The sequence below is a fragment of the Sander vitreus genome, chromosome 6 (assembly GCF_031162955.1).
Source record: "Sander vitreus isolate 19-12246 chromosome 6, sanVit1, whole genome shotgun sequence".
Taxonomy (NCBI): domain Eukaryota; kingdom Metazoa; phylum Chordata; class Actinopteri; order Perciformes; family Percidae; genus Sander; species Sander vitreus.
In genome coordinates, this window is record NC_135860.1 from 9,432,857 (window position 1) to 9,460,803 (window position 27,947).

General features: G+C 40.3%; 1 protein-coding gene and 1 long non-coding RNA gene across 3 annotated transcripts; one reads left to right on the forward strand and one right to left on the reverse strand.

Moving 5' to 3' along the window:
* Positions 1 to 365: 365 nt before the first annotated feature.
* LOC144519345 (uncharacterized) lies at positions 366 to 6,745 on the forward strand. Its single transcript, XR_013502103.1, has 2 exons — positions 366 to 485; positions 3,281 to 6,745. It is a non-coding gene; the product is annotated as an uncharacterized LOC144519345 (long non-coding RNA).
* rspo1 (R-spondin 1) lies at positions 6,059 to 26,988 on the reverse strand. 2 transcript variants are annotated; one of them, XM_078252400.1, is made up of 6 exons: positions 26,563 to 26,988; positions 19,967 to 20,713; positions 17,790 to 17,984; positions 13,719 to 13,862; positions 12,727 to 12,951; positions 6,059 to 7,859 (listed from the first exon to the last, which is right to left on the reverse strand). In XM_078252400.1, the coding sequence occupies exons 2-6, from the start codon at positions 20,061 to 20,063 to the stop codon at positions 7,645 to 7,647; spliced, it is 876 nt and encodes a 291-aa protein (XP_078108526.1). In that variant the 5' UTR covers positions 20,064 to 20,713; positions 26,563 to 26,988; the 3' UTR covers positions 6,059 to 7,644. The 2 variants fall into 2 exon arrangements, with proteins under 2 accessions (XP_078108526.1, XP_078108525.1); XM_078252399.1 differs by having other exon boundaries at positions 19,967 to 20,716.
* Between the last annotated feature and the right edge of the window lie 959 nt (positions 26,989 to 27,947).

A 27,947-nucleotide genomic window follows, 5' to 3' on the forward strand; every position in this document is an offset into this window, starting at 1 on the left:
TTCAATTATTAAATACATCATGTTCATGTCCATTATTAATTTTTGGTCACAAAATAGAAATTCACATTCAGGTGCCATTTGATATTAAGATCAGTGGTTCTAAACATAATGCAGGTTGTCATTTAAAAAAAAATCATCAAATTATGCTCATTTTCAGGTTCATAATTGTAACTTGAGATTGTATCAGAATAGGTTTACATGGTTTAATTTAAAAAAAAACACCATCTTTTTGTTGTACTGCACATTGCTGCAGCTCCTCTTTTTACCCTGTGTCAGGTCTCTGTTTTAGCTACAGAGTGAGAACTCTCAACTTCTGTAATGTCTTTGTTGGCAGTCGCACATGCGCAGTAGCTAGCTAAGGATTACATGAGCTAGCTAGCTGTTTCTCCAACTTCGGCCTGTACAAGGCAGGATTAACCAGTAGACTTCTTCTATACGAGGGCGCACTTCCAACTTTGCGTGGAATACCTGCAGAACAGGGACATGTAAGTAGTTCTATACAATTTATTTTGTAGATTAGGCTGAATTTGTGTGTGTTGTAGCAGTGTTTTGCCATTGAGAACGAGCTAGCATGCTAACGGTTAGCCCCCTAGCCCCCTCGTTTCGGCTAGTTACGTATAAAGCTGTGCAGATTTTTAACAGCTCACCTGGAGACTGAAGGCAGGACACATTCAGAAACCGTATCTCACTCAAAACAGCATGGATGTTTTTTTTTCTTCAAATTTTGTATGCGTGTGGAAGCACCAGAGACACAAAATAACACCCCAAATCCCAGAAAAAGTGTTTTTTTCATAATATGGGCACTTTAAAGAAATGTTGAAAAATTGAGGCTAGTTTGACGTCACATTCTGGTTTCTTCCTGGTGTGCAGCAACATTAGACCTATTTTCACAGATCACAAACGCTCCACAGGGACAAATACATAAGTATGCTCTTTCCATTTTCATACATTGTATGAAAAGACTTTTTGCAGCTCCATTTTACAAACACAGTTATTTAAAATCACCTTGCAAAATGGTGTAGTTATTGTACATTTCAACATGTTAAAAACAACAAAGATGTCACAGCACAACAAAGATGTCACAGCACAGACAGTTAGAATCAGTGTCCTTTTTTCTATTGCTCTCCCTCTAAATATACAGTACAATGTACAGTATTGAAGACATTCTAGGTTTCTTCTTCACTGTGTTCCAAATTATTATGCAAATTATATTTTACACAGATTTTCCTAAATAGTCGATGCAAATGATATAATGTAATTTTCAAGTCACCAAAAAATAAAAAACTCAAAATGCACTGTTCCAAATTATTATGCACAACAGAGTTTCAAAACATTTTATAGGTTGTAAAGACCTGAAAATGGTCATTTGCTGAATTTGCAGCATTAGGAGGTCATATTTACTGAAATCAAAAGCTATTTCTATCAAACACATCTTAACAGAGCAAGTTACATGAAGAGATTTGTGGCTGATTCAGAGCACACATGGGTTTGTGCAGATAAAATTCATCGGATTAAGAGAGCAGCTGCTAAAATGCCATTACAAAGCAGCAAACAGGTATTTGAAGCTGCTGGTCCCGCGAACCTCAAGGTGTAGGATCCTCCAGAGGCTTGCAGTTGTGCATAAACCTACTATTCTGCCACCCCTAACCAATGCTCACAAGCAGAAACAGTTACAGTGGGCCTAGAAATACATGAAGTCTTGTTTACTGATGAGTGCCGTGCAACCCTGGATGGTCCAGATGGATGGAGTAGTGGATGGTTGGTGGATGGCCACCATGTCCCAAAAGGCTACGACATCAGCAAGGAGGTGGCGGAGTCATGTTTTGGTCCGGAATCATGGGGAGAGAGCTGGTAGGCCCCTTTAGGCTCCCTGAAGGTGTGAAAATGACCTCGGTAAAGTATGTAGAGTTTCTGACTGACCACTTTCTTCCATGTTACAAAAAGAAGAACCGTGCCTTCCGTAGAAAAATCATCTTCATGCATGACAATGTACCATCTCATGCTGCAAAGAATACCTCTGTGTCATAGGCTGCTATGGGGATAAAAGGAGAGAAACTCATGGTGTGGCCCCCATCCTCCCCTGACCTCAACCCTATTGAGAACCTTTGGAGCATCCTCAAGCAAAAGATCTATGAGGGTGGGAGGCAGTTTGCATCAAAACAGCAGCTCTGGGAGGCTATTCTGACATCCTGCAAAGAAGTTCAAGCAGAAACTCTCCATAAACTCACAAGTTCAATGGATGCTAGAATTGTGAAGGTGATATCAAAGAAGCTGTCCTATGTTAAGATGTAACGTGCTCTGATCTGTTTGATTGAAATAGCTTTTGATTTCAGTAAATATGACCTCCTAATGCTGCAAATTCAGCAAATGACCATTTTCAGTTCTTTACAACCTATAAAATGCTTTGAAACTCTGTTGTGCATAATAATTTGGAATAGTGCATTTTGAGTTTTTTATTTTTGAAAAAATACTGTTTTCATTGGGTGGTTTGTTCAATGAAATTCGATTTATACCCCAACGGTTGGTGACTTGAAAATTATATTGTATATATATTATATCATTTGCATCGACTATTACTAGGAAAATCAGTGTAACATATAATTTGCATAATAATTTGGAACACAGAGTATAGACAGGTTTCTTCCCATGTAGTACTGATTACTTCCAAAAGGAGGCAGTACATATCAAGTGTCCTATCTACAATTCCATAAGCATCTTCTAAACTTTTCCTCTCCTGCAAGAGCAGTTTCTGACCTTTTCCTGAGTTTCAGACACATTTGGGTTAAATTAAGCTTTGTAAACAGCAACATACCCCGGCGTTTCCATTTACTTATTTAAAAAAATAATTGTTTGATACATCATTGTTTCTCCCTGGGAAATCCTAATTTTCTTTCTTCTGTAGTAAGCATCAAGTATAGAGTCAGCTTCAGACCCTACATATGATACTGCATAAATTCAGTGAATATCTCACTTAAACATCTGGCACTGACACTGAACATTGGACCCTAGTTTTCCAAATTGGTACTCACTACATCACCCTGATGCCTCCTCAGTTATGATTCCTATTTCAAGTGACATGTCTTTTTTATCTATCATCAGATGTAGATTTGTCTCTCTCATAAGGAGAGTTGGCTCCCCCAAAACACAAAATAGTTTTATTTTGATTTAGCAGCCCTACTTTTAAAGATATCTGTTGTGGATCCATCATGCCAGGCTGTCAGTATTGATGTACAATTCTTTGGAATATTTTCGAATCAAAAAGGACATTTTCTCTTTGTAGATTTCCAGATGCATCCCCTCAGATCTTGAGCCACAGAGAGGACGGTTGTGAAGCTTCAGAGATGGAAATTATCATGGATCAGTGGGATTGCTGACAGGACATCTCCAAAGAGGCTAATCTTTAAAGATCTGGAAGCCACTGTGCTGGGAGGGAAGGGTCCAGTACATGCTGCTGGCAGTCACTGGGACTCAGTTGGAGACTCCAAGGACTTCATGTATCCCAGTACTTTTATTCACCCGGCTGATTCATAGGACAATTTCTGCATAAAAATAAGTCATTGAAGCTTTGCATTAAAATGGAACTGAAACCCATGACAAAGGGAATGTTATTGGAATCTTACAGGGTTTTCACAGAAATTTTAAGTAATGCTAAAATAACAAATAGACATCAGAGTAAGAGATAAAGGGTCAAATCACCCAAACAATAACCTTGTGGAGGTATTTGCAGACATTTTTGAATATCCACTAGTGTACCAATACAGGTCATTGGAGGTGAATGGAATTATTTATTATATTTATAATAGATTTAGTATGATATTTATAGTGGTGGTTATAGATATGGTCCTCACAGTTATTTTAAATCATTCACAGACCTTTTTGTGGACAGTGTCCAGTATGTGCTACTTGTAAAACATAATACTTCCTTATGAAAACTTTATAGTGAGGTCTGTCAGTGAGTTATCCTCAGGAAGCAATACATCATTTCTGGAAAACGATGTTGCAGCTGAAGTTTATACCTTGCTATGCAAAATCAGCATTTGGTGTGTGTTTTTAAATTATCATAGGAAAATATAATTGTTTTTCTTACACTTTTACTATAAAAGCCTTACTTGTACAAACAAACTATATTCACAAGCATAGAAGTTCAGCTTTGGCAATATGGAACAAGGGTGCCCTTTTCTCATGTGTTTGCAAATGTTTTTGTGACAGCAATTCATTCCTTCAGTTCTGCAATTTTCTCATTTGGTAGACAACAAAAGAGACCTTGAAACTTGATCATCTCAACTCAAAGGTCCACTCACTATTCTTTGGAGCTTTCAGCTGATGATAATGATAACACCTGATCCAGCTCCATTCCCTGATGAAGACTGTGAGATGCAGATTAGAACTCTGAAAAAGGTAGCATTTTGTGCTAATCTTTGAATGTAAAAACATGTCAGTCCATTTGAGAGTGATATCAGGCTCTGATTATGAGTTGTGGTATAGTGGTGGTACCCTTTTGTTTACATTTGGATCAGGGATTGTGCATTTAAGTCAAGCAGACATGGACTGGGTGTTCCCTATTGACGTGATGCACTCCCTGGGGTCTGGCTTAAAGGCCAAACTAAAGTAATGAAATCATTCAGTGTTAAGGATCTTGGCAAATTGAGGGCACCCATATACTCCAAAGATTTACCATTCATTTCTCTTGGAAAACATAGGAGTGGGGAGCAACGGAGTGAAAAAAGGGAGAGTGGGAGGTGAGGGAGAGCTCCGTCCAATGGAGCCAGGGTAAGAATTTATGGTCAGGAAGAGCGATGAATGTGTAATTTACGGTGCATACTCTACCATTCCCCCTGCCCTCCCTTTTGGTAATGAGAAACGGCTGTTTTGTTGTAGGGCCAAGGCATGGTATACCCCCTCCCTTCTGGCTATGACACACCATTAGTTTTTATTTTTGTCTCTGCTTTTACGATCACTGCCCAGGTGCCAGCATTTGGCTGGTGATCGGGACCATCACACCATCTAAGCTCCTTCACCTCCCAAGATGGCCTCCTGTAGCTTGAGGAAGACCATACCATAACTACTGAGGGCTCTCGACTGGAGATAGATAGCATTATAATCCCAGCAGACTTTTTCTTCTCATTCTTTGAGGGTTTGATTGAGTTCAGGTCAGAGAATAAGAGATGGTTACTTGGTAGTTCAAAGTAGTATGCAAACTGTAAAAAATCAGTCACAAAATTGTCAAAATAACCCTTCTAAGGAAAATTACTGTTAAGTGCCACTTGGGGCTTAATTTAATAGTTTGGGCCATTATTCTATTGGTTATGTAATTGTACTAGTGGTTAAATAACTGCTGACATCTGAGAACATGGTGAAATTGCTACAATGAAATCTGACTGGGCAAAAGCACGAGTGGTCATCTGACAGGCTGTAAACAAATTTATCGAGATGATGTAAACCACTTTATTTGTAGGTAAAACCGCATGTGGGTGCACCTGAAATGTTGGTAACAACCCCTTATTGCACAAGAATGCCGTGTATGCACAGACTAGTTAGAGCAGTTTTATTTTATTGCACTTTATTTTCATTTTTACAGTTTTTTAAATCATAAATTGTTTGTAGATGCTGTGTCCCGTTTGTCCTCATCCTTGTCCTGTATTGTTATCAACGCTATGTGCTGAAGCCAAAGACTTTTAGAAACAACCAACTATCTCACTAACTAACGTCTACTATTTGCCTTTGTGGTGTTTGTTTTTTTCATCCAAAAAGTTAGGCTAACCTTGTTTGATTGTGTCTTTGTGTGTCTTGCACCATCAGACACACCAACTTTCCAGTTACTTACAATAATCAATAGAAATAATGGGAAAAAATATGAAAATATAACCCTAATTGTAAAACTAAATGATCTAGTCTAGTAAGAATTTGTCCTTGTGTAAACGTGTCATACATGAAGCCAATGGTATAGATTATGAATGCCATTAGAGAACTTTGGAAGAATAAACGGTGGATCAATTCCAGACAAAATCATGAAAGTCATGATAAACGGAAATCAAACAAACTAATAGCAAAATCAGTGTATGACTTCATCTGAACTTTATTTAGGCTTTCACAGAATAAGCTTTACATGATGATTCTAATACTTTGTATGTTTAATGATAAGCACAGTTTGACATATTCACTATCACAATCCATAGTATGAATGAATAATGTAGCGTGTAACTTCTCCTGAAACTAATATCTTGTGTAAAGCAAACAGACCCATGGAAAACATTCTATGAAAAAAAACAACTGAAACTTTTTCTTATGTCTGTTATGTCATGAAGCTTTTGGAGTATAAATGTGTAGAATGCTATGATTGTTCTGAAAGTTGAGCAGTAGGAAACATTATAGTTGTGCAAAATCTTCAAACCCTGTTGCAAATAGACATGATTACAGAGCAGCTGATGATTTGATGGCTTATATGATAATCAGTGGCTTGTAGTTACTGCATATTTGATATATCACTGTGCATTTACATTTCCTTCCTCTTTTTTCCAGAACCTATTCCTTCAATCTATGAGACCAATATTAACACACATGTGCAGATGTATACACACATGTACAAACGACTAAGTTCCATTGACAAACAACTTGATCCCGTGCAGAAATGCATACAAAGTACACAAACACCCAGACGTTAGGTAGAGACACACACACACACACACACACACACACACACACACACACACACACACACACACACACACACACACACACACACACATTTGCATGCACAAGGCACGCACATGCAATCTTGTACACATGCAAATACTTGTATTTTTATTCCTCGTTTTCGGTGCAGTTATTTTCTGATACAAACGCCAACATTTAATTCAGAACAAACAACTAGGCTATCAAATGGCAAAAGTTTGTGTCAAGACACCGGAGATGGATTTGAGCCAGTAATCCTCCATCTTCTCTTAGACTCATTATTTTGTAATAGATTCCCTCGTTGGAATAATATACTGTGTAGAAGACCTTCTGTCCTCAACAACCACAAATGATTTCCAGTGCCTTTCTTTTTTAATTTTCATCTCACAATAGGAAATAAAAGGTACCCAGACTTAATACTATTCATTGTCTTTACATCACGTACAGCGGTTGTTGAGAAAATCCATCTGCCACCTCTCGCAAACATGAAAACAAATGAAGAACAGATTGTGATTAAAATCGGACTGGAACGAAATACATCATAGAACAGAGGAGACGGAAGAGACCCTTCATTCATTATTAGACTTCCAGCTTGAATGCTGCATTTCAAACACAGGAATCCGTTCTTAGTTCAAGAAGTGACACAGGTCGGGTTCATGACGCAAACCGTGACAAACCACAATCTTCAACGTAGCTTTGCAGTCCAACAGTGATCCCTCATGGTGGAATGAAAATCAGTCTTTCTGAACACCACTAAGACACCAGTATCTTCCAGATATGTTCATCTATTTAAAAAGCTCAGAGAAGCCTTTTGTGTTGCAGCAGTCCTCCAGTTGTCTTTGCATCTTCTCCAATGCATAGCAGCATTAATTCCCTCCATTCCTTCATCACTTTGATCTTTGTCTATGGCTGGTGCTGCTGGGTGAGGCATTGTCTGTGTTTCTCTCAGCCCCATCCAGCAGGCGATAGAGTTTAGCTGACAGAGCTGGTTGTGATGCTAGGAGCAGTGGTGGTCCTGCTCTGGCCTTTTCGCCTCTTCCCCCCTCCCCCCCCCCCCCCCCCTCCTCCTCCTCCTCCTCCTCCTCCTCCTCCTCTACTGCCATCTTTGCCTTCTCGTGCTCGCCCGCGTGCATTCTCCCTCTCTCTCCTGTTTGTGTCATCTTGTCGGTCTCCCTTACTCTTCCTCTCTGAAATGAGAATGCATTGAAGATATGATTAATAGTTTATACTACTTCTGAAATAAACTACTGTAAGATATCTCTCATCATCTGATGTTGTATGTAGAAGTGCCTCCGCTTGGCTAAACAAAAGTAATACAAACTTGGATTCCTGAGGGATGAAGGGATATGTGTGACTTGTGGCTGTGTGGTTTTTAATCCAGGAAAAACCAGTGTAATAAACAGCAGCGATCAGTGTGCCACTAGCGGTCAACAAATAATCAAATAGGACAAAGTAATAACTACAAAAATGTAGTAGCCAAATGTTTTTAGCCATGTTAGTCAGTCGGTCGGTCTACCACTTCAGTCTGAACTGACTGTTGGATCAATTGCCATGAACTTTTACCCCAACATTCATAGTCACCGGAGGCTGAATCCTAATCACATTGGTGATCAACATGTTTAACCTTCTATCTGCTAAACATCACCATGTTAGCATTGTCACAATGAGCATGCTAGCATTCTGACATTCGCATTTAGCTCAAAGCACCACTGTGCCTGACTGTAGACTCTTGCCCTCTCTAACCCTAACCCTGTCATGTTTGTACTGCATGGTACGGCTTGACTCACTTTTCTGGCAACATGGCATCATGACTTTGCGTAAACATACACGTCACTTTCCTAAAGCCAAATGGCGTGTTATAAGTACGCATTTTGAGCTATCCACGTGTATGTCTACGCTGTATACACAGATGTAAACATACACACATACACAAAAAAAGGTTGGGTTTAGAGAAAGAACATTGGGAAAGGCTTTAGTAACACTAAAAAACGACAAAACCACGACGGTGACCAACATCACACGCTTAGGAAAACAATAAACGGTTGGGTTTAGGAAAAGAACATTGGGGAAGGCTTTATTAAAAAAATAAAAATAAAAAGTTGATATACGTGGGACATGATCCCAGCTCTCTTGGGTGAAAGTCCTGTGTTTTACCCATCCGCCACCCCAGCCAACCTCCATCCTTTTATACTACTCGCAATGGCGATAATTCACATGTAATGTAGGTCAATGGAGGCCAAAAGGTGTTGATAAACACGCTAGAAAACGATTATGCATCTTGATAACACGCCAAAATGGCATACAAATTGGCGTGTCATACATACACGATGAGATCAGTCTGTTTCTGGTACCAGTACTGTTCTCTTTTCGTTTTCCTCTGCGGATAATACCCCCTCAATGTAGGCGGGATTCTCAGCTGATTCTGCCGTGACATCATCTTCAACACTCGCTGGATCATTTTATCGGCAACTAAACAGGAAAGTCTGCACTTCGTCAAGTGTACGGCATAGTAAACATAATGTGGGTAGCGTGGGTTTGTGCAAGATGTCCTGTGTCGCTTTAATGATGATTCTCTCCGACTAATCAGTGGTCTGCAGTGTTTTTTAACTCCACCATTTAGTATCAGCTGAGCTCGCCTGGAACTTTGACCCAGGTGGTACAAAAGAAGTACCAGGTACTATCCACCATTTTGCTAATGGGAAAAAACAAATACGGTCGAGTGAAGCCTTTCCATGCCCCCCCCCCCCCCACCCGCCCTCCCCCATCTACTCTCTGCTGATAAATCTTGCATTAGGATCCACACCTGTCACACATTTAAGAGTATAATTGCTCTCTAAACATCCATCACAGAGTGGTTAACGTCCACACGTAAACCATTCAGGAGAGGAAAGAGCTTAGTTCTACTGCTGATTTGAAAATACAGCACGTGACAGACTGTAAGAACACTCAGGACAGTGTTGTGAAGTGACACCATTTTCTGTCACATAAATCACTTTAAAATCACTTCTGGCATAATGAGTTAAACATTGTCAAGGGCCCAATAATGGCCCATAAGGACATGAAGAGCTGTCACAAAGTGGAAATGGACATTGTGTCTAGTGTCAGATGGCTATTGTTTAGGCAGCACTCAAAATTATTCAGTTTTGTATATCTGAGGGAGTGTAGTTGCACTGGAGGATGTTTGTTATGAATATGTGCGTTGAGAGTCTCTGCACATCCTGGAAACTGAGTGAACACTTGCCAAGGGCTGGTCAGTGTTCACTACGCAGTTGACAACAGCAGGGCTTATGGCGCCACCATGTTTGTCTACTGCTGTGCAGTAATAACTGTAGGTCTGTGTTTATTTCCCGAGCAGCATTTTTAAACTTGTTGTACAAACAGTTATGATTCTTTGTTTTAAGTGCAAAGTAGAAAAAGAAAAAGTCCAAAGGTACAATGTTTCTCAAATTTCACCAAAAACATGTTTACACATAGCCAGTTAAAAAAATCATTATATGGTGATAGAGTAGATTCAATTTAGTTGAATGTGGACAGACCTAACACAAAAAAACATTTACTCACTGCAGGCCCATGAGTCACAATAGCTTTACTCGCCAGTGGAAACTAGAAGGATCAGTCCCACACAGTAGTGCACAAACAGGAATAACTCAACCTTTTTAAGAGCCATTAGTGCCAAAATCATCATTTGTTGAGTTGGCTCAAAACGTAAAAGAAGATTTTATGTCTGGCATGTTAATCAGTTAAATGTTGTCTTGAATCAATAAACATATTAGCTTAGCTTTAATGACCACATTTCAAACAAGCACTTAATATTGAACCGTAATAGTTTCAAATTATATCAATGAGGCACAATGAACGAGAGTGAAGCATGAGTGAAGTAAAGAGTCCTCTCACACACACACACACACACACACACACACACACACACACACACACACACACACACACACACACACACACACACACACACACACACACACACACACACACACACACACACACACACACACACACACACACACACACACACACACACACTGCAGTATCTGAGCTGATGTGCTTACTGTGTAAGGACTTAATTACTCCTCTAACAAATCACTAATGGAGCCAAGAGAGGGGGACTCCATCAGTTTATGACAGCCCTGATTGTACCTCCTCTCCATCCAAGCTAAACAATTTTGCCTGACAAATGCAATAACACATCCAGAAAATTCTGTTTTCGCGTGAGACCCTTTTGTGGGGCTTCAGGAAAAGGGGAAAAAATGTGCAGCCAAATCAACACAAAGCGTGAGTTCCGCAGACCACTAAATCACTAATGTTATACAAGGTCTGCCCCCTGTGTTTTATATAGCCAGCCTGCCAGCCAACTCCCACAGACGAATCCACAGCTGCACTCTTTTTGCACAGAGTGAGTTTACCCACATGAACTGGTTCACCGGAGTCATGGTACCATCACCCATGAATTACCTCACAGAGGAAAAATCATTCCTGTGCATTTTGGCAGTAGTATGTCTTATTTTCATACTAAAGTATTTAGCGGCAGTATAGAGAAAATACAGGACTAAAAATCTCCTTAACATCAACAGTCGACTATGACTCTACACTCGTCAGGTGTCATTTTTGCCTTTCTGAAAAGACCTACCATTGCTCCAAGTTTAGAAATGTGACAGTTTTAAAGGGAAGTTAATAATACTTTACTGTTAATTATTCATCTGAACCCACGGTTGACATTCTTTCCAGGATGAGACAAGAGTATATTTACTTTGCATTTCTCAACTTGTGCTGTCACAGCCTGTCCAACGAAGATCCTGCTCCTCACGGAGCATTTATACGCCTTGTCAGCCTCCTTCCCTCTAGACATGACCACAGATCTATATGGGACGATGTCAGATCATGTTCTGTTCTTTAGACCCAGAGCCCTATAGGAACTGTTCCAGAGTAGAAGATGTTGCTTGAATATGCAAGCCTCCTACGTGTTTACTCACATAGATCAAGGCATATCATCTGTTACATGTTGCAACATCTGTACAGTTGCCAACACTGTGCAAATATTGTTACGCAATGTGGCTGCTGTGCCTGAAATCTCCTAAGCGTGCCACCGTACAATAAAGGCCTTAAATACAGCTTGTTTACAATTCTCTCTGTCCTTGTAAATGAGTGTAAGTTTCCAACTTTGTTTAAAATTGGCACACTATGCAACACAGATTGGTGACATTTAGAGACAGAAAAAATGTCTAAGACTTCATTAGAAATAATGATTTTGCAGTACAGGAGAACAAACCCTATAGCTTAAATTAACATTGTGCTCCCTGTTATTTCTGTTTCGGAAGGTTTATCATCCCAACACCATTGCGGCTAAATATTGCCTCACTAATAAGGACAAAACGTTTAAAAGCAAACCTTTTTGTTGCACTTTTCAACAACCTCCAGACCAATTGGCCAGATTTGTCATTTATTAGCTGTGCTTGAGGCCAACAGCGACTAATGTAACAAGCTGTTACGAAAGTTGATAATGGCCATAGAGTGGTGAGAATGACTGTTGACGTGCTGGAGAGCAAGCTGCTGTGTGGATGATAAGAGCCCAAGCAAACATGGCATGGCCGTGTAAACCTCACGCTTCAATGTTCCTCAGAACAAATAGCTCTTTCTAGCTCTGATCCTTGTCCAGCTTTGCAGTGCGTAATGCCCGCCCTTCATCTGCTTGGCTCATAGATGGTGTTTATTGTTTACACGCTGAGAAGTCAAGAGATTCTGTATCCTTCTGTGAGCTCAGCCAAACCAAACCCAATCAACACGCTGCGGGTCACAGACACGCTGGCGGGAATGCAGGCCTTTGGACGTTGAGTAATGGTTCCATCAGTCATCATGTTAACTGGTGGAGGCATTTCATGAAGCACATGGAGTTTATTGCTTGTTGGTCTGCAAGCTGTACTGTCACAGTACTGTCACCTGATTTGAACTATTACTTATTGTACCTTTTAATTTGTCCTTACGACATGTAATTTCCTCCTTATGTGTATCTGTTTTCTGCACTATATGTGTATTTGGCTTTACCTTTCAAACAGGGCGTCTTGGCCACATTGCACTTCCTCCTCTCTGTCTGTGGAGCGCAGGTCTGTGAGGGTACAAAGGCCGGGGAGGTGTCTGGGCTGTGGACCGGCAGAAGGGGCTCGCGGAGCCGAGACTGCGAGCCTTTTTTAAATCCACATGTTTTGTTCTTCTTCATACATGAACCCCATTGGCTCCACTCACCCAGTTCACACTCTGCAGGACGCTGACCTGAAAAAAAAATGGGACTAAGGTAGTGAGTGAATGTTCCACAGCTCCAACATCTCACATTTGTTTCGCAGCCTTCACGTCTGCTTTTTTACAGCTCAGCAGTTCTAGCTCACAATAATGACCTTAAGTAATTTCCCAATCTGAAAGAAATTTTATCTTTTGGGGGGTTTTTTTGTACTTGAGAGGGACAGATTTAGAGGGTTGCTGTGAACCTGAAGGCTATTAAGTATACTACTACTACTATTACTACTACTACTACTACTACTACTAATAATAATAATAATCATAATAATAATCATAAAAAGTATACTGCACTCACAACAAAAGCCATTTTTTAGGGTAACGTTAGGGTAACCATTTTAGAACAACTGTTATTTTTGTAGTTATTTTTTTCACCTTTATTTTTACAGGCAAGTCATTAAGAACAGGTTCTTATTTACAATGGCGGCCTGAAAATGCTGTTAATGCTGTTGTTGTTACTAACTCATGACAGAATTATTTTTAACAACAACAAAAAGAAACGAAAAAGAACTGAAAGGAAAGATAAAAAAGATCTTGGGATTATTCTCAAGAGTTCACGTTCCCTTTTCCAGGCCTGACTGTTGAACCTAATTGGCTGCTTAGATGAAGTGATAAAAAAGATAGAGTCAACATGTGCCTGACATGTGAAAGGCCCTGAAACAATACTTTCTGTTTCATTACAGGAGCAGAGATGCTATGGCTAATGTTTTGAATTTAGTAAACAGTTAAGGTCAAAGGTCACTCACCGACACACTCCATGGTCTCATTGGCGGTGCGCTGGCCTGGAGGGCAGCTGACATAACATCGCCCACTGTGTGAATACAAGCCCTCCTTACATTTTGTGCAAAAATTGCGATTGAAACACGCTTCACAATTGTCTATTTTACATTCTGAAAGACAAAAAGAGAGGATCAAATTAAAGGATCAAATCACAAGTCACACTGGTGATGGTGAGAGTTCATTTTATCATCTTCAGATTTTTTGTTTTTAAGAATTTCTGGTGGAAACATAGAAATCTCTACTGTTTTCATGGAATATTCATTGCATTTTTGGCTGAAAAAAAAGCAAATGGTTCTCCAGCGACAGGACAAGAGGAACTGAACTGTATTTCCTCTGAGAGATTTATTAGGGATTAAACAACACAGGGTCTATTTAGGGGGAGTAACACTCTTCTCTTACAAACACATGCACCACAGGGCTTGTTTTTTTGGAAAGCGGGTGTGAATGAGTACAGCCAGGAGTGTATCGCTTCAGTGGTTTTCTCAAGAGTTTCTGCACACCTCAGTTTCAATAAAATCTCGAACTCTCCAGTTAAACAAACAACTTTTGGAAATTTGGATAATTACTAGCACAGGAGGATAAAAGCCAGACATCTTAAAATACTTTGGTCTCCTCTTGAAAGGCACATCCTTATTCTCATGAAAAACCATAGAGAGAGATGGAAATCTTCCTGTCAATATTTCTATATAAGAAATGTATTCAGATCCAGACTTGCTGTATTCATGCGTACTAAATTTACAGTATGGATGTCTACTCTGCAGCTGGTCTGATGCCAAGGTCAGAAATGATCTAACACGGACTACATTTACATGCACATAATATTCCGACTAAGCTGTTGACATGGCTAATGATAGTGAATATTCCACTAATATTCCTGTTTACATGTAGCCGTGCAAAATACGATTTTTTCAAAGTTTTCCAGCGGTGGTGGACTTGTTGTACTGTGCGAACACAGCCTCTCTCTCTCATTCATCTTTTCGTAGCGATGTGTGTGCATATCCAAAAACCTGTTGACATCCAAGTCTTTGATAATGTTTAAAAGTAGCTGTGTTTCTCCTTCTTATCAGGTCTGCAGCCCTGCAAACTGTTGGCTGGTTGGTTTGTTTACAGCAACCATAGCAACGCAAAGAGCTGACCATGAGCCGTAAACAGGCAAGAGGCCGTAAACTGCGGTAAAAACCCAGATTTCGGAAACTATAGTACCATCATTATAGTGTGACAGCTTGAGCACACAATTACAGCTCATGTTTTTCAGAAACCCTAAATCTGAAATATATAAATATAATATACAAATGATTGCATCCCCATAACCAGAGTTAAGAGTTGTATCTGTTTGGGGTTATGTAAACTAACTAAATAATTTAGCACATCTGACAGGTATTATGTGATGTAGAAATGTCAAGGAAAAACATCTTAAAAGAGAAAAATAGCCTGTGTTTTTCTTCCTGTAGCAGAAAATCACAACGGGCTGGTGGGCATTGTTGTTGCTACCAACTAAACACCTACAACTCCCTTGAAGCCATGAATATGATTAAACTTTGATCATTTGAGTTAATTATGAAGTTATAAATGTTTTACTGTACAAAGAATAATCCTTTTAGACCCGCTTACATTCATACTTCAGAGACTATACACTGTATATGGTGCAGATAGTATCAGGGTGTATCAGAATGAAATGTGTGTAAAAGTGAAAGCATAACAAATATGGATTGAGGCCTGGCATGAACTTCACATATGAGGGCCAAATAAAAAATAAAATCCTCTCAAAAACAGACAAACAACAATGTTTTTGTTGGGATTTTGTTCCAATCCTGTTTTCTGTCCACACGTAAGGGGAAACAGACTGAAGTGCTGGCACTCCTCGGCTGATAGTACGGGACTGGTGCCACCAGAACCAACTAAGTAAGTTGGGTAAGTACCGTGAGTGTGGCCACCCTTTCACCCACCCACCTAAATGAGCCAAACCTGTCTATAACCATAACGAAGACTAGTTCAATTAAAGAATTCCACTGACTTTCCTCCAGTTCAGCACATACTTTGGTGGCTATTTGTGTGCCCTTTTCCACAGGGATAAGTAGCCACAACAGAAGGATTTAATTAAGTGGCCATTCTTATTCACCCACAAGCACTGAAAAATAGTAGCACAGATTGGCTGAAAAGATGAGGCAGCATGAAATGATTTAGGAGAATAAAGGGTGTGGCAAATGGTAGGATAGCTTTTTTCTGCATTCATATTTTAGGTCTTTGTTAGAAGTGTACATTTTTGTGCAGATGGGACTCACGCTCTAGGAGGAGTTAAAAAAAAGTAGGTTTCGCTCAAAGGGAATTTGCTAATTAATTAAAAAAATTAAAACAGCGCCATCTAAAGGCCGATTGAAGCCATATTTGGCACACAGCCTCATTGGCACATGAGGAACAACTCTCTTAAGTTTTGTGTCCATCGGAATAGCCGTGTGCAAGATACAACTGTTCCTGTTTTGACACTCACCTAGAGGAAGTTGGTCCTTTTCTTTTGATAACTTTTAGTCACGAGGGTCCTCCGAGTCTATATGCCAGTTTTCATGCCGATCGGACTCACGCCCCAGGAGTAGTTAGGCAGAGTAGGTTTCCCATATATCAATATTTTGCTGATTAATTAAAAAAAATTTAAACAGCGCCATCTAATGGCCAATTGACGCCAAGTTTGGCACACATGTTAAACCGGCCATGACGAACAACCTTGTCAAGTTTCGGGGCAATCGGAACAATTGTTGCCAAGATAACGCAACTTCCTGTTTAGACAGAAAGTTGCTGTAACTTTTGCATTTTTTCAACTATCAAAATTCTCTGGATACATTTTCGTCATGAGGGTCAACAACTATGTCCAAGTTAAGGCCTTCCAGGCAGTAGGGGGAGCTATCCACTTACAGGTTTGGGCCAAATCGCTGTACAGTCTCGCAAAGCTCCCAGGTGTTTTATGTGGGCGCCAATTTTTGTGAGTTTTTGTATATACTGAGGTTGTCAAAAATGTGCCCAAGGGCTAAAACCAATTAGGGTCCCATAGGCCACGCCCACTTTTACCAATCAGTACCTTATTGTAGGGGTGTCCTCATGAGTGGCCCTAAATGGTACCCATCAAATTTTGTAAAAATCGGATGAGCCGTTCATGAGCTATACACTTTATGTAGTTGTAGCGCCCCCTAGTGGCCAATTTTCGTAAAATGTGTGGGGCATCTCCAGAGGGTCATGGCAAACAAGAATCTTAAGTTTTGCGTTGATAGCAAATATTTTGGTCGAGATATGGCAAAGTTGGTGTTTGCATACTTAGCTACACAAATTTGTTTGTGCGTAATATGTGCAATTTTTATCCTATAAAAATTCTTTGGATAACTTTTTTGTCTCCTTTTAACTCCTTTTGTCTAGGAGGAGTTCGGCAAAATAGGTTTTCAATAAATCACGATTTTTCACGCATTAAAGTCTAGGCGGAAATGGGCATGGCCTATATAAGGAGATTCAGCTGGATCCAGGGAACGTGAAAATATATGGTTTTTGACTGTGAGATGTACGGTTTGGGAGTTATAGGGCCAAACGGGGTTTTTTTCTGAAATAGCGCCACCTAGTGGTGGATATGTGTAAAATTTTTTTAATCTTTGCAATTTTCACCAGTTGTGACATGTATGCAAATTTTTGTGAGTTTTCGTGCATTCTAACCCCCTCAAAAATGCGACGAGGAATTGGTAAAAATAATCTGAGCAAAAACAATAGCGTTCTTGCAGTTTCACTGCTCGGGCCCTAAATATACAAATAAGATACACATGACAGCTGAACTAGCAGGGTATCCCTCTACTCCTCTAAATACCCCCATATTGTACACAAACAGGAGATGATGAGCCAAAGACAAACAGATCGTTTACACTTCTGCAGGCTTGATTTGACATCAGCTGTGTGGATTTTTATGGAGTGGGCTGTTGCCAGCGTGTTAGCTCTAGCCTACATGTATTTGGAAGTTCCCAGATGTGTATCTGGATCAAAAGTCTAAAACAGAAAGCAAAACTCACGGGTGCATCTGTTGTTGCCCTCTGGGTTCCTCATGCCAAAATATCCCATAGGGCAGGAGGCGAGGCACACGCCTATCTGACGGATGTCATTGCGCTCCAGGAAGATGAAGAGCTTGGGCCTACATTTAATGCAGCCGTTATACTCCGAGCATCGGTCACAGCCTTTGGGGCAAGATGGTGGCCCCTCAGTACTAACTGTGGAAACAACAAGCACAATTAACAGAGAGAAAGGAACAGTCAGGTTTGAGGTATGCAACAGAACAGCATGGTGTACTATCACATAAAAAGATTAATTGTTTCCAGCCAGATATGAATTTTAACAAGGAAATAAAAAGGGCATTTGTTAACATTCTGCCTATGAGAACAACATTGGGGGAACTTTAATATTTTGCTGGCATCTCCAGAGATCCAGCCATAAACCTACCAGTGCTTTATCACTCCAACAAGCAGGGGTTAATGATCGCAGCTTAATCTAACCGGGGGCCAGGCCAAACATCTTTGTTTGAACAGTTACTCACTGTTTACTTCAAACCGCTTGCCGAAGATCCTTAACAGATTTTCATTTGGAGAAACCAGGGTTATTGGGACTGACAGCCGACCAAGAGCCAGTCAAAATCAGGCAACTAACATCACACAAGGCTCTCTCACTCTACTGGGTTCGGTGTGAAATTAACTGGGCATCAGAAAAGTGCAATAGTGATAGACATGGCCAATAATCAAATACTGCCAGTGGTACCAAACAGCATGTAGTCTGAAAATGCACTGCAGATGCATTTACACTTCACACCCTTGTTATCCCAGACTCAGACATTAATCAAATTCCCTCATCTTCCAAAAAGGCACAACCGGTCTATCACCGGTTGCCATACATGCAACCACTAAATTATTTCTAGGAAAAGTGTGTCAAAGTGCACCTCCTTTTTCTAGGAGCCATTCAGAGACAAAAACACGTCAGAGTGATTTACATTCCTGTACTGTATCACCTCTGAATATACATAGTCTCACACAGCAATCCATCTGGCCTCCTGACTCCCAGAGATAAGTTGGATGGTAAAAGGGTTCTCCCATGAACAGATTACACCAATGCGAGTCACGGTAACCTCAAATGCAGCAATTACAGCCAGGTCTTGTTGCTTACTATCACAAATGAAAAAAACTAATAATAGCCCTGGGGAGTGTATGAATCAGAGTGTGGTGTTGTAAATTTTGACACGTGGTGGACTGAAAAAAGAAGCTGTTCTCCTCTCTAATGGTTTCAGTTTGATCTTTGCATTACACTGCAGTACTTCAAAAAAAGAAATCGGATTGCATTAGGATGCAAAAGCTTCAAGTTAGAGGTGTAAAATCACAGACCCCTTTCATATCTGGAGGGGAGAAACCTCAATTGACTGTGACGCTGTAGAGGGCGCTCATGTATGTAATGAGTGACCCAAATCCTTCTGTCCTCAATACAATAGCACATGACAAACTGCGACAGCATTTAAGGTCATATGAGTGCATACTGTGAAAGATATACCATTTCTAACACAAACGACCGTTCTTCCTTTGTGCGATTTTAATAAAACCACATCTGTTACCATGGCCAGTCATGGTATTATATAAATTCTGGTTCACAGAGGTTGGGGCGAGCTTGGCATTGGCTGAAAGCTCCTTGTGTGTAAAGGAAGAATTATTTCAAAGCTGACAGTAACACCAGCACTGAGGATCTAAGGCCAGAGATATACTGCAAGTCGGCCTGAGCACCATCTTTGTGGTTGCGTGAAGTCAGAAAAATGCTTGCAACAACACTGGTAGCACGGTCCGATTGAGGGCTTAGAACTGTCAGGTACTCGTTCCATAATGTGCTCACAGAGCCAGACACAAAAAAGAGTGATGGCTTTGAGGGCGAAGCCATCAAAACCCCCTCTATAAACAATCCTTATACCCATCAAAGTTTTACATAAACTGAGAGAGGTGTAATCTTAAAAAGAGGAAGAAAGATGAGCCATTCAGGGGAAACACTGAACATTACATAACCCGTTTAGGAAAAACAAATAAGAATGATGAGAAAATAAACTATGTTATCTTTACTTTGCTTGTTAAATGTTTACAAGGCATCCACCACTGTCACTCAGACCGCAGAAAAGAAAAAAGGCAGCAGTGCTGAAGAGGAAGAAAAAAACAAAGTGAGAACTCACCCCGCCTCTGCCTTCTCGCTTTGGAGGGCTTGAGAGCATCGCTGTGACCCATGGAGCTGAGGAAGACCATTGCCAGCGCCACCAGTCTCAGCTGCATAGTCCCTGTTGCCTTCGCGGCCACGCAGGGTCCCCCCCTGCGACCAGATGGATCAGGTGGGGGGGCCCCCCTTCCTCTGTGGGACAGGTGGATCCCTCTGCTGCTGGGACAGATGATCCCTCCTCTCTCCTGTGGTACTGCTCTCTTTCTCGGTCTGTCTCTCCCTTTTCCTCCCCTCTGTCTCTCTGTATCGGTCACTCTAGTGGCTGCTGCGTCCGCGAGTCTGTGTAGTGGAGGGGGATGCCGTGGTAGCAAGTCCAAACAAGCCCGAGGCAAAACAAGCCATCACACTGGTGGTGGTACTGGCAAAGGGAGTAGACAGTGTGGGGCTGTAGGATGGAGGTGGGGGGGAGGGGTGCGGTGGAGGGAGGGGAGAGTGGAGGTTGTGCAGAGGATGAAGAGGAGGAGAGATTGGAGAGGATATTGTCGAACTTCTGGTGGTTCAACCCATGAAGCTCGGGGTGGGCTGGCAGGGAAGCAGGGAACCCGCTGTTTGAGAAGGGTTTGTTGTCAGTGAGTGCCTGAGCTCACAAGCATGCATCCTATTAAAGATGCTCGAAGGCGGAACAAAAATACGAGCTTGCAGATTGAAAGAAGATGGATGCAGGTTCTTGACTATGTGTGACACACACATCTGCTAGTACCAGGGCCTGCTGCGAGAAAAGAATAAAAGGAGGCAGAGAAGAGAGACAGATGGGGAACAGGTTAAGGAGAAGGGTTGTTACAGGTAACATTAAAGGAATACTTTGACCTTTTGGGTAATACACTTATTTGCTTTCTTGCGGAGAGTTAGATGAGATGCTCGATACATCTGTCATGCCTGTATGATAAATACAGAGCTACATCCAGCAGCCCGTTAGCTTAGCTTTGCATAAAGACTGGAAACAGTGGGGAAACAGCTACCAAGGCTCCGTCCAAAAGGTGACAAAAACAGCCTACCAGCACCTCTAAAGCTCACAGATTAACCCACGGTATATATGAGAGAGGAATACATCTTCTCATGTAACTCCAAAGCCAATTAGCCTTTTTTTCCAAAATGTGAAATTATTCCTTCAACTTGTTTTTCCAATAGTCATAGAATAATATCAGTGTGCTATCAACACATTTACATACTCCACCCAGCGACATTCAATTCTAACCGAATGCAACAAGAATATATTGTTTGGCCTAAACTGCATTCATTCAAGTATATCAGAAATCTTTGTAATCTGAAGAACCTGATCATGTTCATGATGTTGCGGAAGGCATTTCAAGATGTATTTGGATTTGGATGATGAATCGAGCATGAAGTCAAATCTCTGAGAAATGCAACACACACTCGGACTGAAGGCCTTTGTCATATTTGGTACTGAGATCTTTTTTTAGATAGTGTCATACGCTGCCTGTATTTATGGCACTTGTGTGAAGAGGACACACAGAACATGTTAGGATCTGAGCAATGGGAGGTCCTCCCTCGCAGCTCAATAAAGAAAAATAGGACCATATTTGGCTGTCGAGTTGGTTGTGGCTCTGAATCAAACTAAGGACAATGCCATTTGGTGTGTCTAAATATTCCAGCAGGCAACGTTACATTATTTGTTTAAGCATAAATCAAAATGGACGAAATCATTTCCCTTTTAACGGGACTGACCCCAAATATTTTGAGCAACCGCAATAGGAGTTATGCTCGACTCCAGAAATAACATACAATCTTTAAAATGATAAAAAAAAATCACATCCATTTTTTTATAAATACATTACAAATACAGTACAAATAAAAAAAAAAAATCCAGACTGATTTCCAGTACATGTGATAATGATGAGACACCTTGTCTTGTGAGAAGCTGTACTCAAGAGAAAAAGACAAAAATGTCTTATTATGTTAAACATGAATGTGATATTACTACATTTCTTGAGCTAAATTGAGTTTAGAGCTGCTTGTAAACGGGGGTTCGAAGTCTGTTGGTGCTGAATGAGCCACAGAATACAGAATTTCTTAATCCTGAAGAATTCAGAAAAAAGGAAGTTCCTTTTGTAATTGTTACAATTCCATAGAATTGCTTTACACCCAACAGAGGACAGGGGTACTGTACTTGTATACTCTCCTAATTGGGAAACACTTCAGACTCTCCTCCCCACTTGTATATAACACTTAACGATTCACAATGTCACTGACACCTCTCGGCTAAAGTAATATTTACAGGAATGAGCCAAAAGAGTTTCTTCTGCAGCACCTGTTACTTGAGAGAGTGATGATTGGAGAATGGGACATGCGAAGTCTCTGGATCACTCAGTCAGAACATAACCTTTCCAGCACTGAGTAACTCAAGACATGTGCCAGAGACTCTTTCATAACCCAGCACTCCCACGACTCTTCGCGACCTGCCAGAAGCACACCTCAGCCCATCCATTTCTGCTCTCACACACCATGGAGAGAAGAGACAGGATTGGGCTGTTAACTTAGGGAGAAAACGGATTGTTGTACTCGTCCACATTACAAGACCCATTTTTAACAAAAAGCCATCTAAGCAGGCAACTGTGGTACTACTGTGGCACCTGTATTTATTGAAAGTTGTCTGTCTCTGCTTCCTCATCCATTAAACTGTGTGCCTTTCCTCACCATCAGCCACATTCAGCTGAGCCCAATGAAACTAAGCCCCACTCATCAAATAGTCAGGAGATTAAATTGCCTCCTTTGAAAGTCCAAAGTTTGATCTATCAATTATTCAAGCAGTGAAAGGGAGCTCCCACACAGGGAATTTATTGAACTCGAGAAGGTGCCACAACTCTGAGCTCAGAGTTACAAATGCAACCTGTCGATGAACTTTCTGCCTGTGACTGAACCTTACTGGCTTTTTGAACCATTTGTAAGAGCTAAAAAAAAGATTTACAACACGTATTGTGCCAAAATGCCTCAATCACATACAAACTGAGAAGGTAATACCTGAATTTGCAATGTGCAACAAGAGACACAGAAGGCAAAAAAGGATAAAAAAAAGCACATTTAATAGATTTCATTGTCAGTTCATGAATCACATAAACACCTTTATCCTCACACAGGAATGACCAAACACTGAATAAACATTTCCCTGTTCCCTGCAACATGTGGCCCCATACTAACCTCCAATCACTCGTTTTCAAAATGATATTTTTTGGGCATCTGCTACATGGACTCAGTAAGCGGTAAATTCTGGCTTTTAAATAGGCACTTTTTCCAATGTTGGCTGCCAATGTGTGCAGCAAACAAAGCTACAGGAATTTGTGGGTGATTTCACCCAGACATAGTGACCATTCATGTTCAATTTATTTTGATATTTTTAAAATCCCATATTTGTACATCCAAGCCATAAGCTCTAGCGGTGCTAGCCAATCCAGCCCACAATGAAAAGCAGAAAGGGAAGACGAAATTAAAGAGATGATGCAACAGAACAATGGGAAAATGAGGTGTTGACTGAGACATCATCCTTATGCACGTGCACACGCTCTCAACATCTTTCAATCTAAATCTGTGGATCAGATATCTTCAACAGGGGGTCCAGGACCCCTAGGGGGTCCTCAGAGTCACTGCAGGGGGGCCTCCAAATTATTGTTAATTTTTGAAAGTTAATTAAAATGTTTTAACATGAATCCAACACATCCCCCACCGATGAAAGGCTTACTGGCCTATAAGGTAGTCACTAAAATAGCCATCCGCAGATACAGTTAATCCTAAGGATTCACTGTGCCACATGTATGTTCAACATTAAAAGATGATTTATAAAATCATGCCAACAATTATTATTTTAATAGCTTAGTATTCTATGCAAAAACGGTATTTTATAAAGGCTTTAGGCTGCCCTACATGTATTGTAGTCCCAGTTTAATATGCAACTTCATTTTATACAACAGATGTAGTAGGGGATCCCTGCTCTGTCTCTCTTTCAGTTAAGGGGTCCTTGGTTTAAAAAAACGTTGAAGACCCCTGCTGTAGATGATTACTAGCCTGTCCACCTCATCTACCTGCAGAGTGTGGAGAAACACCTGGCTGCACCACCACCACCACCACCCACAGAAGCCCCAAACATTTTGGTAATCACTTTCTCTGCAGCTCAAAGAGTTCAGGCAGTGAGAGGTCATTTGTGCAGCAGTTGGAAAACACTCAACACTCAGAACAGAGCAGTGCATCGTCGGCCTCTTCCTCCAATCTAACAACCACCAGACTCTCTCTTTTTGGAGTTGTAGGACTAAAGCCCTGCACAGCTCCAGCAGTCAGAGGGCTGATCTTGTACAGCTCAGTAGAGCACAGTTCAGCTTTGCCTCAGAGGCTCGCACACCATGCGGCAGTACAGCTGTTTGCATTGCACAGCTCCACAGGGGGATGGAAAATCAAGTGCATATGGTGTTAAAACAGTCTCAACAAGTATTTGCAACTTGTAAAACAGAATTCACAAATAAATACAGAGTGATTTGTATTTGTAAATCTGTGTTGTATCTGTGCCTCTAATTTGTGACTTGTGAAACACAATGCAGAAATGAACGCAGAGCGATTTGTATCCGCAAACACAATTTACAAATGAATGCAGAGTGATTTGTATCCGCAAATGCGTATCTGTGTCCGTGCGTCTAATTTGTAACTCGTATTTCATCATTTGTAAATGAACTTAGTATTTTTCAATGTGAATATATTTGTAAATCTCCTTCTATATGTTTGGGTACTTTTGCAACTGTTTTTCCGCGCCGTTGTCACAAAACAATCCGTGTCTCAAGTGACGATCCCAGCACTCTCCAGTAGATGGCGGTAATGCAACACTTATGGATGCCAACCGCTGTTAAACTACATGAAAATGGTGAAGAAGCCATGTCAAATGTTTCAGAGACAGTTGGCAGAAACTACTTGACGTTCCTCCGGGTAGGTTGATATTATTAGGACTTTGTTGTCAAATAAATTACATTTATGTTTTCATCATCATTGTTGCAGTGCATTTACAATTTGTTGTTATAGCGGCAGTGAGTTTGCTACATTTTGGAGTGTGCTAACGTTCACCTTCTTGTACAGCTTGAGCAGCGATGTTAACTTAGCTCGTTAAAGTCAGCCCTGTAACATGGGCATTGCCTGGTCTTTGTATGGAATTGTCTGAAATATTATTAAGCGCTGCTTAAACGGTTAGTGGGCCCAGTTGTAAAGCTAGTGAATATATTTGGTTTCATATGAAACTAGATGAAATAAGGACTCAATCGATGATGTTGTAAGTTAAACTATGAAAAATTTAAATGTAACATTTGCTCGACATATTGTAACCATGTTTATTAGTACAGTAATTGCCGGGTTAAATACATGCCACTCCTTTATTCAAGACTAAATATATGTGCAGTTGTACACCGTGATAAAAATTGATAGCCTAGTTTAATCACACACTAAATCTGCCATGTTTTACAGCTCTGACTGACCACTGATGAGGTGTACTTGGATCCACCAGACTCTCCTCACAGTATGAGAAACCATCAGGAGGAAGTTATTGCTCGACAGGTGTCAAACTTGTCAACTGTTCAGTAACTAAAGTATCAACAGCTACTGCGAGGACTGTGCTGTGTCCATAGACACTGATCAAGCTGTGTGAAAGGGACTCTTGTTTCACAAAGTAACTTAGAGATTTTCACTTGAAGTTTTTATTTGTCCGTTATTGTCATATTTATGCTGTGAAATGTTTTTCAAGCTGCAGTTTAGATTTAATACCCTTTCAAAAATACTTTCGTTTTATTCATATTGTCATCTGTCAAAACAATAGTTTAACTGTTAAACAAATGTTTTGTGTTGCTTACAGTCACTATTACCTGTCTTAAAGGATTACATGTTCATAGTCAGGATGTTAAATGGACTTGGTGACAAATTAGAGGCACAGATACAACACAGATTTACAAATACAAATCACCCTGTATTCATTTGTGAATTGAGTTTTACAAGTTCTAAATGTGTCCCTGCCTGTCCCTTTGAAGCTGGGGAGGCATGTATAGCTCCAGAGGATGACAAGGAGCTGTGGATAGAATGTAATCCTAAAGAGTAAACCGACAGCATGTTAACTCTATCCCACTCTAATGTTCAGTTTAGCCAGTAGAATATAAAATATGACAATGATCAGACTCCTATTTGGTTAAATATTGAAAATGTTTTTGATGAAAAAGTTACAGCACTCATGATGGATAAAAAATGGGGCACTTGAAACCTCAAGTTTAAATCTTCCAACAGGGAAAATATTATTGATTGCAAAATAAAACGAATTAGGGTCGTCACAGGTAGTGTGTAATAAAAGTGTAATACAAAATAAAAATAGGCCTAGTTATAATAATAACGATAATAATGCTCAATTAACATATTAAAACGAGAACGTTTTCTATTTGTTTATGGTACCATAAAGTAACTTTTACACAAACAAAATTCTAGATACAACAAAGTTGAACCCCAAATTAGGATATGTATTCATAAAAAATCGCGTTGAATCAGTTAATTGATATGGTAAAATATGAAATAAGCATATCAACCCACCTGTAAAGCGGGATCTCCGAATAATGCTGTTCATTGAGCGGTCGGCACTCAATTTCCTTTTTATAAGGGAAAATCCGTTACATGTTTGGTCACAAAGAACTCCTCCTACAGGATACCCCCATGCAACCTTTCCCTGTCATCATTTCAAAAGACATATGATTTCATTTCTTTCACATCTGTCACAATTTAGAGGCAACGTCCTAGCAGGCTGTGTAGAGGATGCACAAGACAGAAAACGTGTGCAATGGATTAAAAAATAAATTCCTCCAGTTAAAGATGATGTGCATAACAAAATATATATTCCGATGAACTAAGTCACTCAGACTTTTTATTTTGTCTTCTTAGGCCAGGATGCCTGTTTGCACTGAAGCTTCTGCGAGTTGCGCTTTTTAAATCCACTTTGGAGCGTCGAACAGCATCCAACTCAGACAAGTTACAAAGTCGTGGTATTTGCATCCAAACCCCAACACTGCCAGCGGGCATTACAGGCCCCACCCCTCGAATTCTCACTGAGAGATGAAAAACCTGCGGTGGACTTGTGTAAGTGTTGCTGTTAAACAACAAATATTGTGTGCAAATTCACATGTATTCCCTGATTTGGTGCGATTTGATGAAAGATTGTTCTTTCTCTACTGGGCCTTCATCCGGTCAGAGAGAAAACTTAAATATAACACAAATAAGGCCTTAAAATGTCATGATTTCATGCCCCCCTATATACTACAGATGAGCCTCTAAATTACCTTTAGCACCTGTAAGTTACTTTCATTTCTCAAGTTTTGCCCTATTTTGATTCCGCGTGTGCATCTAGAATTTTTCTGACTTCGGATTTAACATCAAAGCAAAAAGTAAAAAAAAACAGAAGTTAGTCCCATACTTACTTCATTAATACAACCTTTATTTAACCAGTTCCAAAGTCCTATTGAGCTTAAAAAATGTATAACCCTGTGCAGAAAAGATGCAGCACTGAGAGTTAATCACAGAAAAAACGAGACAATGAGGTTATTTCATATACACCACAAGTTATTTGGTTATAAGATCAATGGTTTATAATTTATTTATGTATTTATTTTAAGCCTTTAACAGTGATTTTTTTCAAACCAAGTTACTCACCATACTTACTGCCCTTCATGCCTACCGGCACGTGGGACAGCAACAAAGGATTTTCATTTCTGTCTGTTTAGGGCAAATGTTTGGCTGGCACCCCAGGTCTGCTTTAGGGCATTCAGTTCTCTCTCCACTGTTTTTTTTTTGGGTCTTCCCATTATACGCCTTCCTGCTGGTGTCCAGTGGAGGGCAGCTCTTGTGATGTCATTCTGTCCGATCTATCTCCAAAGTAGTTGTTGGTTGGAGATGTGTATGAGAAAATACACAGGAGTTTTCTGAGG

Excerpts from the sequence above, each read along its gene's own strand:
- rspo1 (XM_078252400.1), bottom strand. The coding sequence starts at position 20,063 with ATGCAGCTGAGACTGGTGGCGCTGGCAATGGTCTTCCTCAGCTCCATG. Across the intron at positions 13,863-17,789 it reads GGGCAACAACAGATGCACCC|AATGTAAAATAGACAATTGT; the intron begins GTGAGTTTTGCT and ends TTTGTCTTTCAG. Across the intron at positions 12,952-13,718 it reads TGAGACCATGGAGTGTGTCG|GTCAGCGTCCTGCAGAGTGT; the intron begins GTGAGTGACCTT and ends TTTTTTTTTCAG.